Source organism: Hipposideros armiger, unplaced genomic scaffold, assembly GCF_001890085.2.
Source record: "Hipposideros armiger isolate ML-2016 unplaced genomic scaffold, ASM189008v1 scaffold_31, whole genome shotgun sequence".
Lineage (NCBI taxonomy): Eukaryota > Metazoa > Chordata > Mammalia > Chiroptera > Hipposideridae > Hipposideros > Hipposideros armiger.
In genome coordinates this window covers 3,805,958-3,827,520 of record NW_017731381.1, presented here as the reverse complement: position 1 = coordinate 3,827,520, position 21,563 = coordinate 3,805,958, and the positions used below count along the sequence as shown (strand labels likewise).

General features: G+C 49.8%; 1 protein-coding gene across 2 annotated transcripts in view; it reads left to right on the top strand.

Moving 5' to 3' along the window:
• The window catches only part of JPH2 (junctophilin 2), a 62,431-nt gene that overhangs the window by 16,854 nt on the left and 24,014 nt on the right, over positions 1 to 21,563 (top strand). For both annotated transcript variants that reach the window (XM_019636888.1, XM_019636889.1), the window contains exon 2: positions 6,369 to 7,158. In XM_019636888.1, the coding sequence (XP_019492433.1) occupies positions 6,369 to 7,158 (790 nt within the window). The remainder of the gene's footprint in view (positions 1 to 6,368; positions 7,159 to 21,563) is intronic.

Genomic DNA, 21,563 nt, shown 5'->3' with positions numbered 1-21,563 from the left:
AGTTTGAGCTCTGAGCATCAGCGGTTCGAGTCCAGCCCGAGCTGAGCAGCCGCTGAGCTGCCAACAGGTAGCAGGATGGCTCAGCTAAAAAAAAAAAAAAAAGGTTACAAGCCAGGGTCTTCTATACTAAACCAGGAGGGCAACTGCAGGGAGAGGCGATATTCAGATTTTATGAAATTTAGGAGACTGGTCAGAGGGACAGGACTGTGATAGGCCATGGATACGGCCCTCACCAGTCTTTTGCAAGGATCTCAGTAACTCCAAGAGTTTGAGCTGCTAAGCATGCTTGGCAACCACTGCCAATCACTGCCAGTCATGAGGGCAAGGAGAAGAGGTGGTTGCTGCCCCTGGAAGAATGTAGGGTACCCATCAGAAGATACAGGTTCATCAGATGTTTCCTGAGGGCTTCCTCAGGCTGGGAACTTGTGCTCGATGCTAGAATCATGTAGGAATAACTAGACATGGCTCCCTCCCTCTTAGAAGCCAAAGTCTGGTAAGAAAGACTTATGGTGATCAAATGATTATAATGACCTAATTGAAAATGGGAAAAGTGTCAAGAAGAAGTACAAAGTGACATGACATCGTGTGACAGTACTCAGAACGTAGAGTCCAAGAAATCTTCCTGGGCCGTCGCATTTAAGCCAAAGCTTGAGCTGTCAACAGAAGTTGGCCAGGGAAGGAGGGAGGAGAAGAGCATGTGAAGAAGAAGAAGGAAAGCGTGTGCAAAGGCCCTGAGGTGAGAAGGCAAGTGTGACGGGAGAGCTGTTCGAGATGAGTCAGGGGAGGTGGGCAGGGGCAGCCTATGCCAGGCCTTGAAGGCTGCTGAGAATCTTGCAGTGGAAGACCCTGCAACGCTCATAAGGCCAAGTGAGGGGCCCAGCCCAAAGGGTGTCAGGAGGCACTTCCTCTCTCAGCCAGGCGGCTGTGGACAGGGTCCTCTTCTCCCTCTTCAAATGCCTTCTTCCTGTCCCCAGGGAGAACTGTCCTGTCTTAGAGAGAGTCAGGCTGGGGATGGCCCCGCACTTGGCTTTTCCCCTTTCCCAGGGCCTGTCACTCCCAGCCTCCCCTGGGTGTCTGTGCCTCTTGCCACTCGCTTATAAGTTTCCTAATATAGTCTGGCCATTTCCTTCCCGACTGGTGGCCAAGAATTGTTCTCCTGTTACAATCTGGGCTTAAAGGGACCATGTCAGCCCATCTCACACCAAATTTAAGCTAAAAGAAGGGTTGATTTAATTTCACAAACTCGTCCAACCCAGAGACTCGATGTCTTTTCTTTCCTCCAGTTTACCATCTTCTCTGCTCTACTGTTCACTTTCCCTTTTCATATTATATTTTTCTTCTTTCTTCTGAGACAAGTGGAAGGAGCAAAGCTAGACATGGTTGTGAGTTTTGGCGCTGGTGTATTGATTAGTTGTGTCATCTTGGGTGAATCTTACCTGTATGGTCCTTTTCACAGATGAATCCTTGCTTTTATGGAACTTACATTCCAGAGAGAAAGATGGTCAATAAACAGAAGAAAAAGCAAAATGCATATTATATTAGATATGCTGTGAGGAAAATACAGCAAATAAGGGAGACACAAAACCTCAGGCAGGGATTATCCTTTTAAATAGGGTGGTCAGGGACGCTTCCCTGAGATGACATTTGAGCAAAGGCTTGAAGATGGTGAGGGAGTGAGCCAGGCAGCTATCTGGTGGAAGAGTATTCCAGGCAGAGGGAACAGCATATGCGAAGGCCCTGAGGCAAGACCATGATTAGTGTGGGGGACCAACAGCAAGGAGGCCTTTGTGGCCAGAGTGGAGTGAGGGAAAGGAAAGAATGGGAGGAAGTGAGAATAAAGGAGTGATGGGGATGAAATCAGTTAGGGCCTTGTGAGTCACTGAGGACCTTGACTTTTCCTCTGAGTGAGAAGAGACACAGTGGTGTCATGACCTGACCTATTATATTTGAACAGAATCCCTCTGATTGGTGTGTTAGGAATAGATGGAAGAGGTCAAGGGCAGAAGCACGAGACCCGTGTAGCAGCCTTTATGAAAATCCAGGTGAGAAATCACGGTGGCTCAGACTACCATCTAGTAGCAGTGGGGGTGGTGAGAAGTGGCCGGATTCTAGATTCAGTTGGAAAGTAGAGCTGATGGGGTTTCCCGATGGATATCTACAGGAAGCTGTGCTGGGTGGGTTGTTTTTTGTTTTTTTTTTCTCCTTAAAAGTTTATTTACAATTTATTTATTTACTTATTAAATCAACTGTATCCAGGTGTAATTTCCATGCAAGTATAATGCACTCGAAGTATAGTCTTTTGACAAGTTGTACCCCTGTGTAACCACCAGCACAATCGAGATATTAGAACATTTCCATCAATTCAGAAAATTCCCTCGTGCCTCTTCACAGTGTATCCCCCCCACCCCCAGCCCCTGGTAACCACAGATTGCTTTCTGTCACTATAGGTTAGTTCTTTCTAGACTTTCATGCGATTGGAATCATACGCTTTGTACTCTTCTGTCTCTGGCCTCGTTCACTGAGCATTTTTTGATGTCCATCCATGTTGCGTGTATGAGCCGTCGATTACATTTTATTGATGACCGATACTCCGTTGAGTGGTTGACCAAAGTTTATTTATCAGTTGATGGACATTTGGTTTTTGGTGTTTTTTATTTTTATTTTTTTTTGCTGTTGTCTTTTTTTTATCTTCCTGAAAACCCTAGAAAGCAAGTATTATTTTTCTATTTTCCAGATGGGGAAATTGAGAATCAGAAGTCACTTGTCCAAGTTTCCCCAGCTTAGGTGATATTTGAAACCAGTTTGTCTCTGACTACACGTTTCTTTCTGTCTTCGCGCCTCCCACACAATGTGACCACAAATGAATGAGCTTGGAAAATGGAACATATGCGTTTTCCATCTGTCCATCTCCTCCTTTTTTCATCCTTTGTAACAATTCTCATTTCTCCATTTTTCCGCTATACAATCTCATTTTCCCACTTCCTCGGCTTGAGTCAAGCCTCAGTTCAAATCCCAGTTCTGCTCCTTTCTTACTGTGTGACTTTGGGCAGGCCACATAACCTCTCTGAACATCAATCCCCCTGGGAGATGGAGCTCATATTTGCGCCTTCCTCTACAAGTTCATGCCCAGTGCTCTCCCCTCTTTCTGTCTCTCTCCATTTCTCTTTGGCCTTTTTATAGCTGGTAGTCCATGACTGTTGGTTTGTGGCTGATCACGGGAGGGAGGTGAGCCCCGATACCCCTCTTACCTGCAGCTGCTCCTACCTGCTGTACAGAGGGGCTGGAAGCACCAGGCCCCCCCTCAACAAATTAAAGCAGAATTTCTGGTGGTGAGGCCTAGGGATCTGCATTTTATGTTTAGCTCTTCTAATGTGGCAGCCAGGGTTGAGAACCATGGGCTCAGAGCATGAGCTTTAGGCATCAGAAAGAGTCGGGTTTGTATCCTGCTTTCTTGGTCAAGTCCCCTAACCTCTCAGACCACCGACTTCCTCTCTTATAAATGAGCATCGTATGGGACCCCCGCTCACAAGAGTGTTGAGAGGTTTAAGCGAGCCCTTGGCATGATACATGGTTCTCGATGGGGCTCTTCATGGTGATAAGGCCGGGGTGGGGGCCTGAGTTGGAGCAGCCTGTGCTGGGAGGGACCAGGCAGTGTGGAGTCACGTGGACGTGCTGTCCTTCGCCTTGAGTGACAGTGCCCCAATTTCTACAAGTCCTATGTCTCAAAGTTCAGCCGAACCTCAGTGAGCTTCACATCCAACACGTCATTGACCAGTGGGGCGATGGAGGCCTTAAGAAGGGAAGAGAGTTGCTCAGGGTCAAACCATGAGATGGAGTTTCTGTATAGGTTCAGCCAATCAATCCACAAATATTTGTGGAGTACCTCTATGTGCCAGGCACTGGTGCAGGTGCTGGGGGGACATCGGAGAACGAAACAGGAGCAATCCCTGACCTCATGGAGCTTTCATTCTAGCAGAGAGAAAAGCAATGCATATAATAAATACATCGTACGGTATGTTAGAAGGTGATAAATGCTATAGGGAAAAGCACAACTAAATGAGGGCTATCTGGGTGCTTGTGGGGGTGCAGGCAGAGTGCAGGTTTAAATTGGGTGGTCAGGGTAGAGCCCAATGAGCAAAGACTTAGGTTACCTGGAGGAAAACAGATCCAGGCAGAGGGGACAGCCTGTGCAAAGGCCTGAATGGGAGTGTGCCTGTCGGACTGAGCTTAGGAGTCTCTTACCTGGCCAGCTGTTTCAGTTACCCAGCCACCCTGAGCAGGATTTGTTGAGAGAAGGCCATTTGGTTTTTTTCTTAGTTAACCAGGGGAAAGTTTCAGCATGTGTTCAAACAAAGGCTCTGAATTTCTCCCCTCAATTCACTGAACATTGTGTCAGACACTGTTCTATATGCTGGAGACGTGAAGATGAAAGCAGAGAACTGGCCACCTGGGAGAGAAAGACCAAGAAGGTGGAAGAGGTGTCTGTGGGGTGAGGGGAGATAATGCGTTGGAGGTGGCTGTGTAACATCTGGGGGGCATCTATCGCCAAGCTGACATGTGGAGGGGAGAGGAAGAGGTTGAGGGTATATTTAGAGGGGTCCACAGGGCTTAGATGGCAGTTATAAAAACACCAGATAATACAATCACCCAGGGAGGGTGGGGAGAAGGTTTTGGATGGAGCCTTGGGGAGCACAGCACATTAGACTGAAGGTGGGCTATGAAGATATTTTGTCAGTTTTGTATCAGTTTGTTCCTACAATTCAGGTGGCCTCACACACAGAGCACAACTTCGTAGAATCACAGTATCACACACATATCTTTTCTCTTAGAGTTGTTCAGAGATATTAGCTTATTTAAACCTCAGACAACCCTATAAGGTAAGAGGCAATTCTTATCTCTCTTTGACAGACGAGGAAGCTGAGGGGCTTAAGAGAGATTAAGTCGCTTGCCCAATGTTACACAGCTAGTGAGGACAGAGGCAGGATTGGGACGCAGCAGCCGAGCTCTGGGGTCTATGCTCTTAATCACTGCTCTGTGCTGCCTCTTATTCACATGATGGCCCACTTACCGAGACTTGTTTCCAGGAGCTCATGTGCTCACTCATGGACACACAAGCCCTTTGTGACTGACATCTGTCCACACCACTATCCTGCATACACGTGGTCTTACATGATCTCGGTTTCACTAATGCCCACAACCTCACACACTCATTTATTCTAGGATGCCTCATATATATACTTTGTGCTTTAACACTCAGATGGCCTTGCACACTCAGAACCTCACGCACGTCCATAGTGTTGCCTCTAGTGGGCACTTACCTCACTGTGTACACACTGCATTGCACACTTATGATCCCATACAGTCAAAAGACACTGACATGCATGGCCTTGTATGAATATACACATGGCCTTGCACGAATATACAATCAGGCTTTTCAACAGAGTCCCACGCTCTCCAACATTCACGCTACTGTGCAAACTCATTGTCTTATTCATTCATGAGCTTGGACATCCACATTACCTTGCACACTGTTAACCATGCACACGCACCTAAGCCTCACATACAGACAGAGCCTTGCCTGCTACACAAATTTGCACTCTTGCCCTATAACGGCCTTGCACCCTCTCTCAACTTTGCCTTTCCTTGCATGCTTAAGACCTCAAATGGTCTCATAAGCTATGTTGCATCCCATTATTACATGCTCACATGGTTTCGGTTACCCTCTGTGCACACACTGCCTTGCACACTCAGGGTTCTGCGTGCTCCCACTACCTCTCACACCCCTACAAATACAAATGTTCACACCATTGCACAAACTCACTGTCTTGTCCACTCACACTCTTGCACATTCATTTTCTCTTGGGTGATTCAAAATCCGTGCACAGTCATTTAAATTCACACTTAAAGAGCCTTACCTGCTCATACAACTTCACACTTAAAATGAACTCCCTCAACCTCACCCTATTCTGCACACTAAAGACCTCGGCATGTTCTCACCAGCAGAAATATTCACACCATCATGTAAACTCCTTCTGGCTTGCCCACTAGTGTCCCTGCACACTCGTTTAACCTCATGCAGTGTCCCAGGGCCTCACCTGCTCACACAACCTCACACATTGACGCTCGGACTCACACAACCTCACTCTCGTGCACACTTGGGATGCCCACCAACGGAAAGAGTCACACCATTTCGCAAACTCCTTCTGGCTTGTCCACTTGTGTTCTTGCACACTCACGTGACCTCACACCCTCAGAGCCTCGCCTGCTTTCCCCTCCAACTCCTTGGCCTTGCTCGCGTCTGCCCTGTGCACGCGCCGGGGTCCCGTCGTGCGTGCCTCCCCACTGACACGCCCTCTCCTCCCCCGCAGGGACTTACCAAGGCCAGTTCACCAACGGCATGCGCCACGGCTACGGCGTGCGCCAGAGTGTGCCCTATGGGATGGCCGTCGTGGTGCGCTCGCCGCTGCGCACGTCGCTCTCGTCCCTGCGCAGCGAGCACAGCAACGGCACGGTGGCCCCGGACTCGCCCGCCTCGCCGGCCTCGGACGGCCCGCCGCTGCCCTCGCCCGCCATCCCACGAGGCGGCTTCGCGCTCAGCCTGCTGGCCAACGCCGAGGCGGCCTCGCGGGTCCCCAAGGGCGGTGGCTTCTTCCAGCGGGGCGCGCTGCTGGGCAAGCTGCGGCGGGCCGAGTCGCGCACGTCCCTGGGCAGCCAGCGCAGCCGCGTCAGCTTCCTCAAGAGCGACCTCAGCTCGGGCGCCAGCGACGCCGCCTCCACCACCAGCCTGGGCGAGGGCGCCGAGGTGGCCGACGACGCCGCGCCCTTCGAAGCCGACATCGACGCCACCACCACCGAGACCTACATGGGCGAGTGGAAGAACGACAAGCGCTCGGGCTTCGGCGTCAGCGAGCGCTCCAGCGGCCTGCGCTACGAGGGCGAGTGGCTGGACAACCTGCGCCACGGCTACGGCTGCACCACGCTGCCCGACGGCCACCGCGAGGAGGGCAAGTACCGCCACAACGTGCTGGTCAAAGGCACCAAGCGACGCGTGCTGCCGCTCAAAAGCAGCAAGGTCCGGCAGAAGGTGGAGCACAGCATGGAGGGCGCCCAGCGCGCAGCCGCGATAGCGCGTCAGAAAGCTGAGATCGCTGCCTCCAGGTAGGACTCCGGGGGTGGGCACAGGGGGGGATAGGCGCTCGGGGGGAAGGAATCCTGGGGCCGGGCCACCTAGGAGGTCTTGTCCCCAAGCCTGTTTCTGCTGCTTTTTACCGTCGGGGGTTCCTCCGTGACTTTTAGAGGGTTAATGGGAGGCGCCTAAGGATCTGGTGTCACCTGTTGATCGATCCATTTATCCACCCATCCATCCATTCAGCTACTCTCATCCACCCATTCACCAACCCTTCGTACACTTAATCCTTCCATTCACCCAACCTTTCTAATATCCACCTGAACAACCATCTCCCCACCAAACAACTCACCCTACCCACCCACCCATTCCACTTTCTGTTTATCCATTCAACCATCAGTCACCCATCCATCCACCCAACCACTCATTCAACCACCCAGCACCCATCCAGCCACCCAGTCATCCATCCATTCACCCAAACTCTCCATTCACCTAAATTCTCTATTACACACCTGAACAACCCCTCCATTCCCTCAACCCCTCTATCCATTCAACCACCTCCAGTCACTCAACCTGTCTAACATCCATCTGAACAATCACCTGTCCACCCAACCATTTCCTCATCCACCCCCATACATCCATCTAATTTCACATCCCTTTACCCACTTAACCATCCAGTCATCCATCCATCCATCCACCCACCTAACCACTCACCTACCCACCCAAACATCCAGCCACCCTTTAACCACCATCCATCCCATCACCCACCAACCACCCACATTCACTCTACTGCTTCCATCTACCAAGCCACCCATCCTCATATCCAACCATGCTTCCATCCGCTGAAACAATATCCACTGCCACTCACCTACCCAGTCATCCAACCACTCATCCACCCTCCATCCATCCAACCACCTCCATCACCCAAACCAAACTTCCACCTAACAATCCATCCACACTTCCATTTACTCAACCACTTCCATCTGCCCATCCACCAGCCTTGCATCCATCCACCCTCCCATCCATTCATCACCCCCGCTTTCATCCATATTCAAACCCCTTTATGTCTTCTCATGGTACTTCAGAAAAAGTTCTGATGTTGACTTCTAACATGTATAGCACCTACTGTGTGCATGGTACTATTTTAAGTGGTTTACAAATATTCACTCATTCATTCTCTTTAAGGACCTGATAAAATGGATACTATTTTTAGTTCCATTTTACAGATAAGCCAAATGAGGCTCTAAAAGATAAAAGTGATTTTCCCCAAATCACCCAGGTAGTAAGTAGTCCTTCATAATCTGGTCCCTAGCTGCCTATCCAGCCTCATTTTCTACCACTCTTGCCCAGGACGTGGATTTTTCCCTCTGTGCTAGTCATGCAAGCCTTGTATCATCCTACTTTAGTTCTCCTGCCAGAGTGCTTTTCTTCCTTGTGGTCCCTCTGCCTGGAGTGCTCTTCCTCCCTCTTGCTGCCTCCTTGATTCCTACTCCTTCTTCAGGGCTCAGGTCAAGCCTGACCCCCTTAGAGAGCTGGCGAGGCCCAGCCCCTTGTCACAGGCCGACTCTCACTCAGCCTCATGGACATCTTCTCAGAACATCTCACAGCAACTTTCCGCTGCTTACGTGACTTGTTTTTAATCTACCAGTTATAGAGGCCTCCCTAGGTGCCAGTTACTGTTCTGAGGTCTTTAGGTATATTAACTCATTTAATCTTTACAAGTTCTTGATGAGGTAGGTATTGTCATTATCCCCTTTTTGCAAATGCAGAGCGAGCTGCAGGGAAGCAGTGAGTGGCAGGGCAATGGGAAAGACACTCGCCTGTCCCAGTTCCTGTAGCAATCCTGCTGGTGGCTCTAAATGGCCTGGGTTGGAGGCTGTGGCACCGTGGTCTTCAGAGTTAAGCAAACCTAGTGCCAAATCTTGGCTCGACCGTCTTTTAGCTGAGAGACCTGGCAAATCAGTTTGCTTGTTTGGCCTTCAGTTTCCCCATCTGTGGCACCACCGTTTTTGGTTTTTTTTAGTTGTATATTCTTGGCCAAATCAGTTTACTTCTTTAACCTCAGTTGTGTCAGCTATTAAAATGGGGCTTGTCTGAAGGCTAAGAAAGATAGTGCAGGTTCAGTGGATCGCAGTCCTGTCGGGGGTGAGTTCCCTGGGAAACTGACTTTGAGATGGAGATTAGTGTGCAGGAAGTTTCTGGAGAGCACTCTCAGGATCAACACTTGTGGGGAAGGAGGAAAGCAGGATGGAGCAGAGGGAGACGGGGCTGCAGTGCAGTCTCCACACGCGCCTCCGCCTACCACAAGGGGCACACTGCAGTGGAGATGACCTTCAGGGTTGTCTCAAGTTGAAAGAGGGTGCTGGGTCTTTACATCGTCTGCACGGATGCAGGCCACCCTCTGGAAAAGGGCATGACCCGGGGCTGAATGGTTTCTTCAGCCAAGGGCAATCCCTAAACAGTGCTGACAGCCAATAGCACTCTGTGCAGCTGTGCTGGGAGGTGGGGACGGGGGAAGGGAGAAAGAAGTCCTCAGTCCTGAAGCGGAGAGTGGGTAGCACATCACAGTATGCTGTACAGGACTGGACACCTAACAAGGGCTCAATAAGCATTACTAGCCATTGTCATCATTCAATAAGTTCATTTCACAGATGTGGAAACTGAGGCCCAGAGAAGGAACGTAATATGCCCAAGACCACCTGGCAAGCAAGTGGGAGAACCAGGGCTTCAGCCCCTAGGTTTTTGATTCCAAACTTTTCACCATCACATCTTGCTCTCTCTAAACTTTGTAAACTTTAAATTGCTGTGCGTGTGTGCGCAGTTAGTATCATGTCACTGAGACGGATGAAGGTATGGGTAATTTTCTTAAGGCTTCTTGGTTCGGGGCAAAACCATGTTTATGACCAAATGATCATAAAATTTATTGTCCAAAACTGGACACTTTAATGAGTCAAAGGGAGCACTTTAAAAACAATAAAATTTGTATGTTGGAATAATTTTAGATTTACAGAAAAGCTGCAAAACAGGGCAGAGAGAGTTCCCATACACTTTCTGTCCCATTGCCCCTAATGTTAACTTCTTACATGACCATAATGCATTTGTCAAAGCTAACATTTGTGCGTTATTATTAACTACATTCCAGACTTGGTTTGAATTTTATCAGTTTTTCCACTAGTGTCCCTTTCCTATTCCAGAATCCCACTGGAGATCCCATATTACATTTAGTTGTCAAGGCTTCTTAGGGTCCCCTGGTCTGTGACAGTTTCTCAGTCTTTCTTTGTGTTTTATGGCCTTGACAGTTTGGAGGAATACTGGTCAGGTATTTTGTAATGTCCCTCAATTTGAGTTCATCTGATGTTTATCTCATAATTAGACTGAGGTTATAGGTTTTAAGGAAGAAGACCACAGAAGTGTAGTGCCCTTTTTTTAAAAAAATTTTTATTGGGTAACAGTGTGTCTTTTCTAGGACCCATCAGCTCCAAGTCAAGTTGTTGTCCGTCAATCTTAGTTGTGGAGGGCGCAGCTCAGCTCTAAGTCCAGTCACCGTTTTCAATCTAGTAGGGGGGTGGGAGGGGGAGGAACAATCCACTATCCTATGCGGGAATTGAACCGGCAACCTTGTTGTTAAGAGCACGTGCTCTAACCAGCTGAGCCATCCGGCCGCCCACCTGCAGCTCATCAGCAGCTCAGCTGAAGCTGGTCTTCAGTCTAGTTGCGGAGGGCACAGCTCACCGGCCCATGTGGGAATCGAACCAGCAGCTTTGTTGTTCAGAGCACACACTTAACCAACTGAGCCACCCAGCCCGCCCTGTGGTGCCCTTATCACATCGTATCAGGGGCATGTGATATCAGCATGATTTATCACCCGTGATGTTAACCTTGATCATTTGGTTAAGGTGGTGTCTGCCAGGTTTCTCTGCCATCAAGTTACCATTTCCCTTTCCTGTACTCTATTTTTTTGAATCCAGACATGAAGTTCAGCCCACACTCGAGAGGGAGAAGGTTCTGGACTTAAGCGCCAGAGGGAGGAGTATCAGTACATATCATTTGGAATTCTTCTGTAAGGAAGATCTGTCTCTTCTTACAAAGGGAAATTATTATGCCAAGTTATGACAAGCATAAGCCAGGACTGTCCTGGGCCACCCTGGCACACAGCAGAGCTTAGAGTAAGGGAGAGCTTAGAGCTTGGGCCCTTGATTCTTCTAATGAATTGCTGTGTGACCTTGCCCAAGTTGCTTCACCACTCTGAACCTTGGATCCTCTTTTTCCTTTGGATTGTGTTGAGGAGTAGATGAGTTGATGCCTGGCACAGTGTAGCCAATGGTAACATCAGTCATTGTCATTATCTAACACGTTTGATTTTAAAGGTGAGGAGATAGAAGCTTGGAGACAAGGAGGGATTTCCAAAAGCTCTCCCTTGTTGAGAGGAAAACCTTGCCCCTCTCTGCCCCTTTGCTTTCCCTGCCCTCCTTGTCCTTCCTGCCGAGGCCTGTGCCCTTGAACGTGAAGGTATTGAGCTCCCTCCAGAAAGGCTGCCAGGCGCACGCCGGGACCTCAGTCAGGCTCTGGAGTGAGAGGGTGGTGTCTAGCTTCTTCCATGCTGTGCTGCAGGGAGGCGAGTGCAATGGACATTTGGATCCCTCGTGTGCCTGAGGAGTGCTTCCTGTGTGCCCACAGGGCTGGTGCAATGAAAGGGGTGGCTGCCTGGCTCAGCTTTAAGCTCAGACTAAATTTCCAATTAAGGGAATCTTTGGATTGGAAGGAAAAGCAGGGTTGTCTCCTGCACGGGGCCTTTGGCGAATAATCGGGCCAGAAAGGAACCAGAAGCTTTCCCAGCAGCCTGAGTCCCCTGAGCCCAGGCAGAACCGGGGTTTCTCTCCACTGTGGCCTCAGGCTGCTTGCCCCCTGGTTTACCTGGAACTTGTCAGCTCCGAATATAGGATCAGCACATTTTCCCCAGAGGGAAGCGAGAAAGCTGAGCTGTCTCATGCCACTAAAATGGGCTCTAGATTGAAAAAGATTTTCGACCTGTGTTGTCTGGTGTGGTAGCCACTAGGCCATACGTGGCTGTTGAGCTCTTGAAACCTGGCCCGTCTGAATCGAGACGCACCATGAATGTGAAACACACACTGGCTTTCAAAGACAGTAAGAAAAGAACGTAGAGTAACCTGTTAATAATATTTTATATTGATTACGTGTCGCAATGTGTATATGTTTTAGATACATTGGGTTAGAGTATGATAATTAATTGCACCCGTTTGTTTTTCCTGTTTGAATGTGGCTACTAGAGCACTTTTAAATTCCGTGTATGACTCACCTTATATTTTTATTGGACATTGTTGCTCTCGACCCACTCAGGGCCCTAGGAAGTAGCCCAGCTCCTTCACGGACCAGATGGGGAAACCAAGGTCCAGAAAGAGACAAAGAGGAATCCACAGTCACCAAGTGGTTGATGGGGAACCAGCCTCATGCCTTCTGATTTTGTTGCTAAGAGCTCTTTTTGTAAGACCTTTTAAGGGCATGGGTACTGGGCTGTGCAGGGAAGCAGGGATGTTTGCGGAGGCGGCTAAACTTTTCTGTTTGTCATGCCAACGCCCTGATGAATGGCTCCCCTCTGCGAGGAGCAGGGTGAGTGGATAGAGTAGGGCTTTGGCTCCTCCACCTCTCGCTTTCCACATCTTGTCTTCTCTCCAGACCTCAATGCTCTCGTCTCTGAAAAGAGAGGAACGATATCTACCTCAAAGTGTTTTCACGACAGTTACATCAGAGACGGTATATGAAGCCCTCAGCACAGCGCTGGAGGCAGAACGTGCTCCGTAAATGTGAGCTGCTTTTGTCATTGTCTAGTGTTCTTTTTCTTGTGTCCTCACAGCAGAGGCAGGGGCTGGCCTGCGGGAGTTCTCGGCTGCCCCAGGGAGTGAGGTTCACAGCTCAGGTTTTGTACCAGGGTGGCATCAGTGTGGCCTTGAAGACAGGGCCCCCTGAACTGGTCTGCCTTCTGCTTCTCCCCCTGCCCATCCCCATCTCCTCCCCAGACTGGCCCCGGAAATTCCCAAATTGAGTGCAGGGTTAGAGATGGCTTTGTGAGTTACTGGGAGGTGAATTTCTCAGCTGTGCTAGGGCTGGTGTGGTACAGGAGCTAAGAGCTTGGGCTGTGGCGTTGGACAGACCCAGGTTTGAACCTGGGTTTAGCTTCTTATAAGCTGTGTGTCCTCAGGCAAGTTGCCTCACCTCTCTGGGCCTCACTTGCCTTTTTCTTCCTCAAATGAAAATTATATTAATTCTTCAAAGTATTGTTGCAGAGGGTAGAAGAAATAGCCCACATAAAGGGCCTGTGCTTTGAAGACGTGCAAGGAGGTAAACGGTCGTTACGGATCCTATATCATTCTTTACTGACCTAAGAGTCTCCCTGAGAATGAAATCGCCCTGAGGTATGGCCCAGTCTTCTCTCACAGCCACTGCCGCTGTTTCCCACACTTGCATTTCTTCATGCCACAATCCCAATTTTCGCTACATCCATGTACCGCCTTTACTCACTGTTTTGATCTCTATCTTTAATTCAACTTAAAAATACCTATGTATGTTTATTGAAAAGGAAGGCGTTTTGAGTCACTGTTGAAAATGGGAAACCAATATCTCGGGAAGTTCAGAAAACAGAATGGTGTTACTCGAGTCTGAGATCAAACTATGAATGCCAAAGGTGCTGAGCCTGAAGTCTGATCTCTTTTTGCTAAAAAGAGACATTGGCAAGAGATTGACAGGTATCAGAGACCGGTCGGCACCTGAGCAAGGTTTGTCCTCGACTAACAAGAAGAATGGAATTGGTGCTATTTCAAGCTGTGACTTTGCGCTGCCAGCACCCATTTCCAGCACCACCAGGGTATGCCGACCACACAGGCGGAAGAAGGCCTGGCCCTGGACAAGGTCTAAGGGGGAGTCTTGGTAGTTGCTCATGTGTGAGCCTGTTTATTTAATTTTATTTAATAAACTGCCAGGCAGGATTCTAAGTCCCTTACCTATGAGTATATTAACTTAGTTAATCCTCAGAACAACTCTGAAGAAGGTACTATTATTCCCATTTTACAGAGGAGGAAACTGAGGCACAGACAGGTGAAGTATCTCGAACAAGGTCATTCAGCTGAGTAATGGCAGAGCTGGGAGCTGAGACCCCAGAGCCAGGACTTGGTTCTAGAACACTCAGACCTTTGGCCAGATTTTGGGGTTTTTTCCTCCACAAACTTTGATTCGCACTCACTCTGTGCCAGGCTTGTGCTGGGGCCCTGGGCACCCAATGGGTCAGTGTGGTCAGCATCCCCAGGGACTCTCAGCTTAGTGACACAGACAGACAGAGATGGACACCATCAGTGGTGCGTTAGAGGGAGTCATGAGCAGAGTAACTGACTGCCCCAGGGGTACCCTGCAGGTGGGGGGTGACGCTGGTTAGGTGTTTGCCAACTGGAGAAGAGGGAGAGGGAAAGGTTGCTCCAGGTAGAGGCGAGGAGGTAGGAACGTGCGTGGTGTATTTCGGGAGCTGTGAATCATTGGGAACGCTGGAGTGGGTGGGGAGCGAGATTAGAGCTGAGGCTGGGAAGCTGCCCAGGGCCAGGTTAGGACGGACTTTAAATGCCAGCTTAGAGAGTTTCACATTTACTAGGCGGCGGGCGCTGTCCTCAGTGCTTAGTGAATTCACTCATCCAATTCCAACGGAGGCACACTGAGATTTTTTTAACGTGCCCCAAGTCACACGGCTGGTAATGGCTGGAACAGAGACAGGCCCCAGAGTTTATGTTCTTAGTCCCTACGTTGTTCTGCCAGTCAGATTCAGTCAGCTGCTCTCTTTCTCGTTGTTTCCTTGTCATTTTTACACTGTTCAGTGCAACATACTTGTTAAACTTTAAGGAAATTCAGTATAATAAAAGATTAAAAGTAATAAGCCCCCTCTCCCCTTTCCACCTGAATGGTACCTTGAAAGTAACCATTGTTAACAGTGCACTTACAGCATTCTTCCGTTTACCCCACACACACACAACTGAACTACCTACATAATGTTCTTCAGCTTGCTTTTTTTTTTAATAAAGATTTTATTGGGGAATTGGGGGAGGGAAACAGACAAGTTGCTGTCCTTTTGTTCTTCAGTCTAGTTGTGGAGGATGTTGCTTCACTGGCCCATGTTGGTATTATCATTGCGCTCTTCCCCGTTGAGGCAGATTAGTCGCCGGCTTCTGGACGGCCACTCACAGCGACTGCTGGCCGCTCACGCTGGCTGCTGGCCGCTCAGCTACACACGGTAGCCCATGGCAACCCACTGCAGCAGGGGCTGCAGCCTACGCCATTGCCGGCAACTCCAGGGTAAGCTGTTGTTCAGCATCTTAGCTGTGGAGGGCAGTGTCACTGGCTCTCATATGTGGGATCCGAACCGAGGCCCTCTGGCATTCCAAGCCAGCTCTTAACCAACGCGCCACTCGGCCGGCCCTTCAGCTTGCTTTTTTGATTTCCTGTGTTTTGAGATCTTTTCTCTTATGCATGTAGATCTGCCTTATTCTTTTTAACAGTTGCATAATATTCCACAGTGTAGATGTGCCATGATTTATTTAACCAGCTCTCTTGATGGAGATTGGAACCATTGCATGTTTTCAGGATCACAAACGAGGCTGCAGTGAATGTCTTGTTCATATTCTTGCTTGTGGAGCTGGTTAAAGGGATGGTTCAGCCAGGCGCCTTATCCTATCAGACACCTTCAAGCATCATTGGAATGTGTGGGAAATACAATGTCAATTAACCCAGATCTTTGCAAGGGACTGACTCCTGACACTCGCTGTCAAAATGTAAATTCCATGGTCTCTCTCCTGACAAACTCCACAGTACTCTTGAGTGGATTCCGCAGAAATTCAAACCACCCCTGTCTAATGCTCCCCCGAAGTATATGTTCAATAGGTATTTAGGAATAATTGTTGGAAGGGGTGCAAATTATTAGCCTGCTGGGGGGTCCCCACGTCTCTGTCTGCCCCTGCTTGCATAGATCTACATTTATGGGTTAAATTTCTAGAAGTGGAATTGCTGAGTCAGAAAGAATGCACATTTTAATTATTATCAGAAGCCCAGTTAACCTCCAAAGAGTGGCACCTAGTTTATATACTACCTCCCCGCCACACATACACCAATAGTGTACAAGAGGGCAGTTTATCACACCCTTGCCTACACTGTGTGTAGCTTCTTTGACAGATTGTTTGAGGACAGTCAGGCGTTCCATGAACCCAGTGGCCACTGTCAAATGCCCATGCCCATGGAGGCAAAAGTGTGCCCTTGTTCTCTGTTTGTGGCCCTCCTCCTGAGATTCCTGGATACGGGGTTCCCCTAAGGGAGATTAAACTCCCTGGGGATGGCCTTGAAATGTTGGAAAGGCCCCCAACCCCAGACTGCTGCCCTCCACCACGTCCTTTTTCAAGAACTGCCAGATGGACAAAATCCCTTTGCTCCCACAGAGACTGAAGACCGGGGTGAATGGAATGTCCTAGATGTCAGAGCTGGGCTCTCGTGACAGACACGAGGCAGCTGTGACTCCACTCTGAGCTGAATGGTCTGGGGAGAGAGAGAAGAGCTTTGCCCGGGTCCCTGGCAGCAGGGAGATGTTCAAATACAGTGAGAATGTGTTTGAGGGAGGTTGGCCTCCCAAACTCGGAGAGTGGCGAACCGGAGAAAACACCCTGCGAGCTCCCATCAGTCCCCAGAAAAAAAGCCGACCGGAGCTGGAAGGCATCTTCAGGAGCGTGCAGCCCAGTGTGTTCGTTTCATAGATGGAGGAAGCGAGGCCTGGAAATGAATAGCAACTCAAGGTCACAGCAGAGAGAGGAGCGTGGCTGCTGGGGGGGCTCTTGTGAAACCTCAGTTGGCTTCTGGGTCACATTTAATAAATCAGCTAGGATGGGGACAGGGATCTGGGAGGTAGAAAGGAACATTTTTCTCTCCCCTACCCCCAGCCCTATAAAATATGTTTACAGTCCAGCCCCAGACCCTTTCCAGCTTGATTTTTAAAAATAGAGTCAGAGAACAGACAGGCCAACAGCCTGCACCCTTGGGGGGAAAAAACGCCCCTTTTTCTCCAATGCAAGGGTTTCCCCATGTCCCAGTGAAAGGTCCGACCACATGCTTGGCCTAGAGCAGCCAGGGACTCGGGAGTCAACATCGGAAGGGCCCAGTCAGAGGTGTTAGATTAATAGTAGTGAGAATGATGGTGGCTGCTGTAAGGTAAGGACTTGAGGGCCCAGATTCGGGGTCAGGATGCCTGGGTTCCAGCCCTGGACACTTGCTGGCTGCAGGAGCAAGTGACTTCCCCCTAAACTTTCTGTACCTCCATTTCTTCAGCTTTAAGTTGGGGGTAATGAGAGAACCTGCCTCGTGGGGCATATGAGAGGATCAAGTGCTTAGGACAGAGCCTGGCACAGCCAGGGTCCCCTTCTCACTGCCAAGTGCCAGGCTCTGTGCTAATTCCCTTTATGGCATCATCTCATTTAATCCTCATCAGGGAGGTGCCATTTGTTATATTAACCCCTTTCACAGAGGAGGAAATTAGCCCCAACTCCCAAGATAACTACACAACAAGGTTTCAAACTCTTTGATCTGCCCCTGCCCCACCCTACCCCCCATGACCCTGCCCTTAACCTTAACCACTGTTGGAAGAGAAAGTCTTTGAGCTCTAACATTTCCAGTTACTACCCTGCCAGTCTGATAGTCCATGCCTCCACCTTGGTGCCTGCCCATACTTTTGTGTGGCAGAGCCGTTGAGAGCATAGGCTGGGGAAACTGAGGTACAAATTCTGCTCTGTTACTTGCTGGCCATGTGTCCTTGGTCCTCTCTGAGCCTCACCTTCCTCGTCTGTAGAACGGGGACAGTAACAGCCTTGCCTCCCAGGTTATGGTGAGGACGAAATGAGATGATGCGTGGTGAGGACGCAGCGTGGTCTTGGCACTCAGTGGGTGCTTGGCTCAGTGGGTGCTGGTGTTTGGCCAGTTTTATCATCTTCTTCCTACCCGGAGACTCAGGTGAGCAGAACTTGGAGAGGCCAGCAGGCTCCTCCTCTAAGCTCCATCCTTCCCCAGGGCAGGCCGTTTGTGTGCCCCTGAGCTCCCAAAGCCCAGCCCTACTTCCACCTCACTTCCTAAGTCCACACCAGTGAGGCCCTGCCATTGGGAGAAGAGTTAAAAATAAAGCCCAGCTTTCAAATCCTTCAAGTAAACACCCAGCTCCCTAAAAATAGCACCTTTGCCACAGGTCCCTGGAGCCAGACCGGGCTTGAGGGATGAAACGTGGCGCGGCTGGTTGGCACAGCCAGGCAGGCCGGGGCCAAGCCTCCACGTCACCCCACCTAGCCGCCGAGAACCAAGTGCCCCTTATTTGTCTCCAGCCTCTTCTCTCCGTCTCTGCTGCCACCAGCCGCATGATGGCCACCAGCCTGTCTCACTGCACCGCTATCAGTCCCCTCCTGTCGATCCTTTTTCTGCCCTGTGCCCTTCTTCACACAATAGCTAGAGCGGACTTTTAAAAATGTAAACCTGACCATGCCATGCCGGTAAACAAAACTTTCATGGGGTCTTTAGTTTGGATTCCCTTGCAAGCAGAGCCTGAAACAGGGATTAGGGCGCAAGTAATTGATTTGAGAGGTGATGCCAGGAAGGAGGAGGTGAGAGGAAGTGAGTGGGTAGACTGAGTCCAGGGAGAGAGAAAGGCCAATATAAATGTGTGTTATCAAGGCATTGCTGCAAGCCACAGGGCTGGGACCTCGCTTGGTACAGAACGCCTCCCGGATTGTGCGCCTGGAGGATGGGGGATGGGTGAGCAAAGCATTGTCCACTGGCTCCAGCCCCCCATTCATTGAATATTTCCCCAGGGAGCACAAATTCCCCCATGCTTCTGGGTGTGCTTGCCCTGGGGTGGTGGTGAAGGGGCCTCCTGCAGCATCCGCAGGCTGAGTGGAAAGCTTTCTGGGATACTGGCAGTGCGAGGGCAACTGTCCTCCACAGCTTCTGGGTGAAATTAGGGGCAGACTGAGGCGTGCTGTGGGCATCAGGGGTGTCTTCCTTTAGGAAAAATTTCAGATTCCTTACGTTGGTCTACCCACAAGATCTTTACTGTCTGGCTCCAGCTTACCCCACCCGCCCCATCTCACACCACTATCCCCATCACTCACCTTCAACTTCATTTCCTCCAAAGGGCCATTCTCTTTTCCAACCCGTGGTCCTTTGCACATGCTGTTCCATTTGTCTAAAATGCTTTTCCCTTACTCTTTATCTTCCTAACACCTTCTTATTCATCAGGCCTCTCCCAGCTCAAATGATTCTTCCTCAGGGAAGCTCTGAGCTCCCTGCTAACCTGGGCTCCTTGTTTCTGTGTCCCTGGCACCTGGTGTCCCGTGTGCCCCTGCCTCAACTGCCCCTCCCATTGTCCTTACTCATTCTGTCTTCCCTGCTAGGATGTACACTCTCTGAGGATAGGGACCCTGTCTGCCATGTTCACTGCCCGGTACCAGCCCCTGGCACAACACCCAGCACATATGTGAGGCTCAGGAAGCACTGCTGATTAACTAATGTGAGGTCTCCAGCATCTCAGAATGGGACTCACTTAAGCCTTCAGACACAGTCAACAAATGTTTATTGAGCACCTACTATGTACCAAGTAGTGTTCTAGGCTCTTGGGGAAGAAAACCTACAGATCCTGGCCTGCATGGAGATAGTTGGTGAGATAGACAGCACAGTGGACATAATAAATAAATTACAGAGCATGTGGTAGGGGGCAAGTTGCCTTTTTAAGTAAGTGACCAGGGGGAGGCCTTGTTGAGAAAGTGGCATGAAGGAGTTGAAAGAGTTAGCCTAGGAGGTAACTGGGGGAACAGCAGCCCAGCAGAGGGCGGGGCAAGGAGAAAGCTCCAAAGTGGCTGCCACATGCCGGGCACGCTCCAGCCACAGTCAGGAGACCAGCATGGCGGACGTGGAGTGACAGAGGAGGACAATAGGAGAGGCCAGGGAGAGCGGGGTGGGGTAGGGACAGATCACTAGGCCAGTGTGGGAGCCCCTAGCCACATGGGGCAATTTAAATGTAAATCAATTGAAAGGACAGAAATGAAAAGTTCCATTCTTCAGTCGCAGTAGCCACGTGTCAAGTGCCTGACAGCCACCGCGTTGGGTGGCACAGATGTGGACCGGTTTCCTCACTGCCTAACGTCCTAGTGGACGTGCCTTCATAGGGCCCTGCAGGTCATTCATTGTCGGGCAATAGCCTTGCCCACACATAACTGGGCACAAATCCTGGGGTCCTTTCTTCACCTCCCAAAGTAGGCATGATTAAAGCATGCAAGGCCATTTGGTCCAGCCCCAGACAATGTCAGAATGCCTTTGCCAGCATCCCTGCCAAGCAGTCCTTCCGTCACTGCTTCTATATCTCTGGGCGTGGGTAACTCACCACCTCTTGAGACAGTCCAGGCGGACTTTGGACAGCTTTGCCTTTTGGATTTGCTAAAACCAGAACAGTGTCTCGCCTCTCTGTAGCTTCTAAGCATTGGTCCCCGTTCTGCCCTCGGGGACTGTATCTGTTAAAACTGTGTTCACCTGCAGGTAACAGAGCCTGCCCACAGTGTCTCAACCACTGGGCTTAGCATCTCACGAGAAGATCAGACAGGTCGTGCAAGGCTCCCGTGGCAGCTCCATGGTGCCCTCAGGGACCCAGTCCACCTGTCTTTCCCTCCTGCTCTCTGCCCTTTTAACCAAAGATATCCCTTGTACCCCTAGCTTCACCTCTGCATTGCAGGGCAGGGGTCGAAATGCAACAGCTTCTCTTTATGGGGAAGTAAAGCTCACCCAGAGGTTTATATTTCATTCTCCAGAATGGGTCATGTGGCTTTCCCAAGATGCATGGAGTCTGGGAGGTGAACATTTTTAGCCAGACACAGAGCTTTCCTAAACAAGGTTAGGCTTCTGTTAGTGGGAGAGAAGGAGCAAATGGATATTCGGTGAGCAGCTAGCCATGTCTGCCCCAGACATCCCTGCAGAGGTTTGAAGATTGTGATCTTAGCCTTAGGAGTCTTCTCTGATCTAAACTTATCCAGTCCCTTCCCTCAGCCTCCGTTTTCAAGTCTCCTCACTTGCTCTGTTTCCCAGAGGGACAAACGGAGGCATGGACATTAGTTAGTGATCAAGAGAACAGATGTGGGGTTCAGACAACGCTGATTCCTTGGGCAAGTCATTGCCCTGAGGTTCCATTTCCCCAGCTGTGGAATGTGGTGGAAACTAGTATCGTGCTTACTGCTGAGAGTGTTATGAGGGCAAAATGAGATAGATAACCCACGTAAGGTGCTAACCACAATGCCAGGCACACAGCAATCACTCAATAGTGGCAACTGTCATTTTTTATTATTATAACCATTGTTGCTCTTACTGCAATGATTCC